The sequence below is a fragment of the Bos grunniens genome, chromosome 7 (assembly GCF_055505025.1).
Source record: "Bos grunniens cultivar Pamir isolate PY7600 chromosome 7, Bosgru_T2T1.0, whole genome shotgun sequence".
In the NCBI taxonomy this organism is placed as follows: Eukaryota; Metazoa; Chordata; class Mammalia; order Artiodactyla; family Bovidae; genus Bos; species Bos grunniens.
This window is the reverse complement of record NC_141171.1, coordinates 19,478,566-19,484,074: the sequence shown is the minus strand read 5'-3', so window position 1 is coordinate 19,484,074 and position 5,509 is coordinate 19,478,566. Positions and strand designations below refer to the sequence as shown.

The following is a 5,509-nucleotide window of genomic DNA, read 5'->3' as shown; positions in this document are numbered from 1 at the left end:
TATGGATTTCCTATCATTTCCATGTGATGAAATACTCCTCTTTGGATCCCCAGCCCCTGCATCACTGGAAAATGGAAAAATCATTCTTGTGAGCTGCATGGTGATGGGCAGCCGGCCAGGTCTGGCCCCCGGGTATGCTTTGGGGCTCTGGTGTAGTGTGTCTGGCCCAGCCCAGGGCAGAAGTGACTGTGAGGGGTGTCTTGGATTCTGAGGGATGACACTCACTACTTGCCGTCCTGGGTCCAGCCGGCCCTGGCGAGGTACTCGACCTTCGGGAACAGCAAGCTGAATGGCTGCACCAGCTCCTTCTCCTGCGTTGACACGATCTAAAGGGGAACAGACAGACGTGGGTTACCATCCGGCCTGGCCGTGTGCTGCCACTGCTCTGAGGTGCTGTATCTCCCCAGAGCCACACACTGGAGCCCTAACTGCTGGGACCTAAGGAGGGGGCCTGACTTGGAAATGGGGCAGTTATACTGAGGTCTGGGGTGTGGGGGCCCAAACCCACAGGATGAGCGTCCTTATAATAGGGGGAGATGTGGACACAGGCGCCGTGCATCCTGTCTTGTGACACGACGCAGGGAGAAGGTGGCATTCCCAGGCCTCGGATAGCCAGAGACAGGTCTTCTGCCAGGCCTCCGGAGGAAGCCGCCCTGTCGACACTTTGGTTTCAGACCTTCAGCCTCCAGAACAGGAGATGACAGCCTTTGGGGACTAAAGCCTCCCAGCGGTCTTTGCTGTGACAGCCTGCTGACTGGAAACCAAGGGTTCTGGCATGGCTGTTGCTGAAGAGCCAGGTGGCCTTGGGCAAGACAAGCCTCTGGCCCCTGTGGCTTCCTGGAGGTGACACAGGGCTAGTGGGGCATCTCCTGAGGAGGGTGGATGGGAGAGAGGCCAGCAGGGCCCAGCACATCCCACACCCAGGCCTGCCCCCAACCTCTGCATCCCCCAGCTGTGGGTTAGTAGGCAAAATCCCCCAGCCATCTCAGGACCCTGCTCATCTGAGGGGGTGCCTGGAACCATTTACAACAGCTGGTGGGGCTCAGCAAAGCCGCTTAGTGCAGGTCCCTGGAGGATCCACCAGAACATTCTGGTCAGGAGTGGAGAAGGGGCTTGGTTAGGGCCTGCTGCTGCTGCTGTTGCTGCTAAGTCGCTTCAGTCGTGTCTGACTCTGTGTGACCCCATAGACAGCAGCCCACCAGGCTCCCCCGTCCCTGGGATTCTCCAGGCAAGAATACTGGAGTGGGATGCCATTTCCTTCTCCATGGTTAGGGCCTACTCGTGCCCAAACCAAAACCAACCCCTAGATCGTGAAAATAAGTGTAGTTTATCTCAGGTACTTTTCTGAAATGTTACACAAGAAGCCATTCTGGCCAAAATACAAGGGGCTTCCTGGCTCACCAGCCTGCTTTGATCTCTGACATGAGGGGCATCCCCCCAACATCCTCACATGGAGTTGGGCATCGCCTCCACCCTTCTCCCCACAGCCTCCCCTGCCCTCCTGGCTATGGATCCTGAAGAGTGACTCCCTGGGTGATGAGGACCCCCATCTGTGATGCTGACTAGGTGATGGAGAGAAGGATCCGGAACACTGATGCGTCTGCTGAAGTGACAGATGAGGAACTGCCCAGAGGCGGGGACAGGGGTACCCTTGGTCGAAGGTCAGATCCTCCAGGTGACTGCACCCCCGCCCTTCTGGGCACCCCAATCCCTGCAGGGCCTCCGCTCAAAGCTCACTCACAGGGGTCCCCTCTCCACACCCCAGGGCCACTCCCTGTCTGAATCCAGGTTCAGGGTGATGGATGGAAGGGTGTGGCCTGGAAGCCGGGGCTCTGGGTGGAGCCTCTTTTGGGTTCAGTTGGCCAGAGAAGCACCTGCCCTGGAGTGCTTCTGATCTGGCCACCTGATCTCCCAGCAGAGACCCTGGCCTCCCCTCCTCACCTGGACGCTTCTTCCAGGTGCCCCGGCCACATTTACCTTGCCCTGACTGTCGGTCTGGAACTCAGCCAGTTTCAAGGCGATCCTGGGGTTCTTGCTGCCTGCAGAAATGAAAGCAAGGTGGACCTGGCAGGTAGACCAAGAGGGCTGACAGCAGGTGCTGGGGCGGCAGCTGAGGGTGCAGGGGATGCTCCCAGGCTGTGACCCAGCTGACATGGGGGGAGGGGAGGAAGACACCAACTGTCCAAAGGTCCCTCTGTGGGTGTGTCACCCTCTCTGGCCTGGGGAACAAAGGCCCCCAGGCAGGACTGACTGTGAGCCTGGACCATGGGCCCAGTGGTGATGTGGCTACAGATTTGCTGTGTAAGAACAGAGATCAGGCCTGGGCTGGTCGGGGGTCATGGAGGGACACAAAACAGGAGGAAGATATCTCCCTGCCTCGGGAGACCTTGAAAGCTGGGTGCAAAGATGGCACATGCCCCTAATAAAAGCATCCATGACGCAGAAACAGGGCCCATGTCTGGCGACAGCTGGTGCTCAGCAGTCAGGAGGCAGGCAGGCTATAGGCTGGGGTAGCCGAGACAGGTTCTCCAGGGTGGGATTCAGTTCCTATGACATGTCTCAGCTCTGGCCCATGGCTCTAGCACCCTGGCAGGTGGTATCTTGGAGCTCTGCTTCCTCACCTTTCCAGCAAGGGAAGGAAAAGACTGACCTCCCCATTCACACCAGGGCCTAGAAGTTTCCCCAGGAAGGCTCTGTCTAGCACAGCCCACAGTCGGCAGGAACAAGTCTCTTGGAGGCTTCCATGGGGGCCCCAAAGATGCTAAACCTGGCCTGCATGAGTATTTTGTGTGGCTCACCAAGTTTGTTTTTCTTTTTAAAAATTGTGTGACTGTGCCTAGCATGGCATGTGGGATCTTGGCTCTCCAACCAGGGATCGAACCTGCACCCCCTGCATTGGAAGGCAAAGTCTTAACCACTGGATGCCAGGGAAGTCCCACTAAAAGTATTTTTAAATAATTTGAGACATGTTTAAGAATTGGTAGATTTCTGGGACTTGGTAGTTCAGTGGTTAAGACTCGGAGCTTCCAATGCAGGGGGTGCAGGTTCGATCCCTGGTCAGGAGGCTAAGATTCCACAAGCCTCTTGGCCCAAAACTGAAATATAAAACAGAAGCAATGTTATAAAAAAATTCAATAAAAACTTTTAAAATGGTCCACGTTAAAAAAAAAATAAATTGGCAGATTTTGTGGGTGAGTCTGGATTTCTGGCTTCTCTTGAGACACGGGGCAAACTGTACTCTCACAAGGCAATGAGTGTCCGACACGCCTTCAGAGAGGCCACACCCTCCACTACCTCCCCAGGGCTCCTGTTGTCTCCTGGGCCCCAAGGCAGGACGCCAGTCACCACTGATGCTGGCGCTGGCCCGGCTGTTGTTCCCGAACCCAGCCTGCTTCTCTGGGTCTATTCCTGCCTGGGTCCTGTGGGCCCATCCTGGTTGGTGCCTCACCGGGTTCCACGAGGGTTCAGACATCTCCAAGCTGCCCTGACCTATCCCAGGCCCTCACCTGTCCGGGGGTACCGGTAGGAGTCCGTCTTCCTTTCCTCCAGCGCAGGGGAGGGCACATGGATGATCTCCACCTCAGACTCGTCCACTTCCTCGTACAGGATCCGCAGCGTCTTGCAGCCTTCTGACCCTGGGAAGGAGCCGGGCACCTGCTGAGGGTGCCAGGCATCCCCCCGCTGCCCCCCACTCCTGCCCACACAGGATTCTGCTCCACCACGGTGGGGCCCAGACACCCAAAGCTGCCAATGCCTCCACCTAGGACATCCAGTCTCCAAGCTGTGACGTCCAAGCTGCCCATCTGTGGGACTTGGTCACACCCACCCGAGCAGACCAGCATTCGGGGCTGAGGCAAGAAAGGTGCCGTGAACATTGTCACGAGAAGGAAGCGAGTAGCCAGGAGCTGCTGGCTTAGCAAGCGGCATGGGGGCTGCCAGTGCCAAGGTCAAGGGATGGAGCCCTTAGCCATTCCTTTCTCGGTTGCTGAGAAGGGTCCCCTCTGCATCTTATACCCTCATCTAACTCGCTAGGGTAGACCAACATCATCCACCAAATGTGGCTAAGCCCACTTGGCCTGCAGATGTCCACACCTGCTCTGTAGGGTGCTGGTTACAGCAAGCGGAGTGAGTGCCCCTGGGCTCCTGCATGCCGGGGGCTCTATCTGAGGGTTTCTGAGCTGCTGAGAATAGTAGAGTGAGAATCCTGACATCATCAAGGCCAGCAGATGACAGCAGGGGTCATTCTGTGTCCCCAAGGGACCTATGCCATGTCCGGAGACATCTGTGGTTGTCATGAAAACTCAGGAGACCACAGCCCCCCACAGAGAAGAAGCCCACCTCCATGCCCACAGGGACAAGGGGAGAAGACCTCATTTTATAGACCATGATGTCGAAGGGTGGGACAGTCACCTGCTTTTGACAGGCAGAGTCATGAGCAGAGTGACCTGACCCGACCCCAACTTCTGACCTGGAGCCCTTCTCCCTGGTGGGCCTCAGGCACACCAGGTGTTACAGTGATGAAAGACACTGGCCAGACGGAGGAGTGTGGACAGTGTCTTCCCCAGAAACACGCCGATCCCCGCCAGGTCTTGGGAGTGCCAGCAGCCTACCCAACCCTGACAATCCAACCTCTGCCTGGGTGCTGGCTAAAGTGTAGGGCACTGGTTTCTCCCCACTGCACAATTTTCAGGCCAAGCTTGTATTCACGGTTGGACCATGAAGTTTTCTTTACAAATCAACTTAAGGAAAAGGTGAGCTGATGTAAAGGTGGCTGTGGATGGCCGATGGGGTGGTGCAAGGCTGGGGCGGTGGACACCAACGCCTGGTCCCCAGGATCCTGGGTTTTGTGGCCCCATGCCCACTGGCGCTCAGGTCAGAGGGACTCTGAGCAGCAGAGGCCTGGGCCAGTTCTGCTCATGCTGTGGAGAGTCTGACACTACTCACTGGCCCCGGAAATGACTGTTCCCTCCCTCAGAAGACAGACTGTGCTCTGCTGAACAGGGAAAAGGTGACACATCCGGCCTTAGGCACAACTAAGAAAAACAGATACAAAAGGGCCCACTGCTCTGGCTTCTTCCTAACTTGTTGGCAAAACCCACCAAACTTCTAGGTGCATGTAGCTTCAACTCATCTCTCTTCCAACTGGGAATTTCTCTAAGGCGGGATTTTCTTTTCTTTCCTCTTTTTATTTTAAATTAATTTATAGCTGTGATAGGTCTTCACTGCTGCAAGTGGGCTTTCTCAAGTTTCAGCTAGTGGGGCTACTCTCTAGCTGTGGCACCCAAGACATCCACAGGTAGAGGACTGATTCTCCGTGTTCTGATTGCAACGGACGGAATGTGTGCATCCCCCCAGAATTCAAATGATAGATCCTAGCTCCCCACCACTCAGTGTGATGTACTGGAAGGTGGGGCCTTCAGGACGTGACCAGGTCATGAGGGTGGAGCCCTCATGAAGGGGATTAGTGCTCCTTACAAAAAGGAGATCTCAGAAAGCTCCCTGCCCCTTC

At 56.1% G+C, this 5,509-nt stretch overlaps 1 protein-coding gene across 10 annotated transcripts in view; it reads right to left on the bottom strand.

Moving 5' to 3' along the window:
- Positions 1-5,509, bottom strand: part of DPP9 (dipeptidyl peptidase 9) — a 36,882-nt gene that overhangs the window by 15,171 nt on the left and 16,202 nt on the right. For all 10 annotated transcript variants that reach the window (XR_015166820.1, XR_015166819.1, XR_015166821.1 and 7 more), the window contains 3 exons: positions 3,507-3,635; positions 1,978-2,039; positions 226-326 (listed from right to left, as the gene is read on the bottom strand). Coding sequence is in view for 5 of the 10 variants with exons in the window: in XM_086410047.1 (XP_086266173.1) it covers positions 226-326; positions 1,978-2,039; positions 3,507-3,635 (292 nt within the window). In the remaining 5 variants the exon portion in view is untranslated. The remainder of the gene's footprint in view (positions 1-225; positions 327-1,977; positions 2,040-3,506; positions 3,636-5,509) is intronic.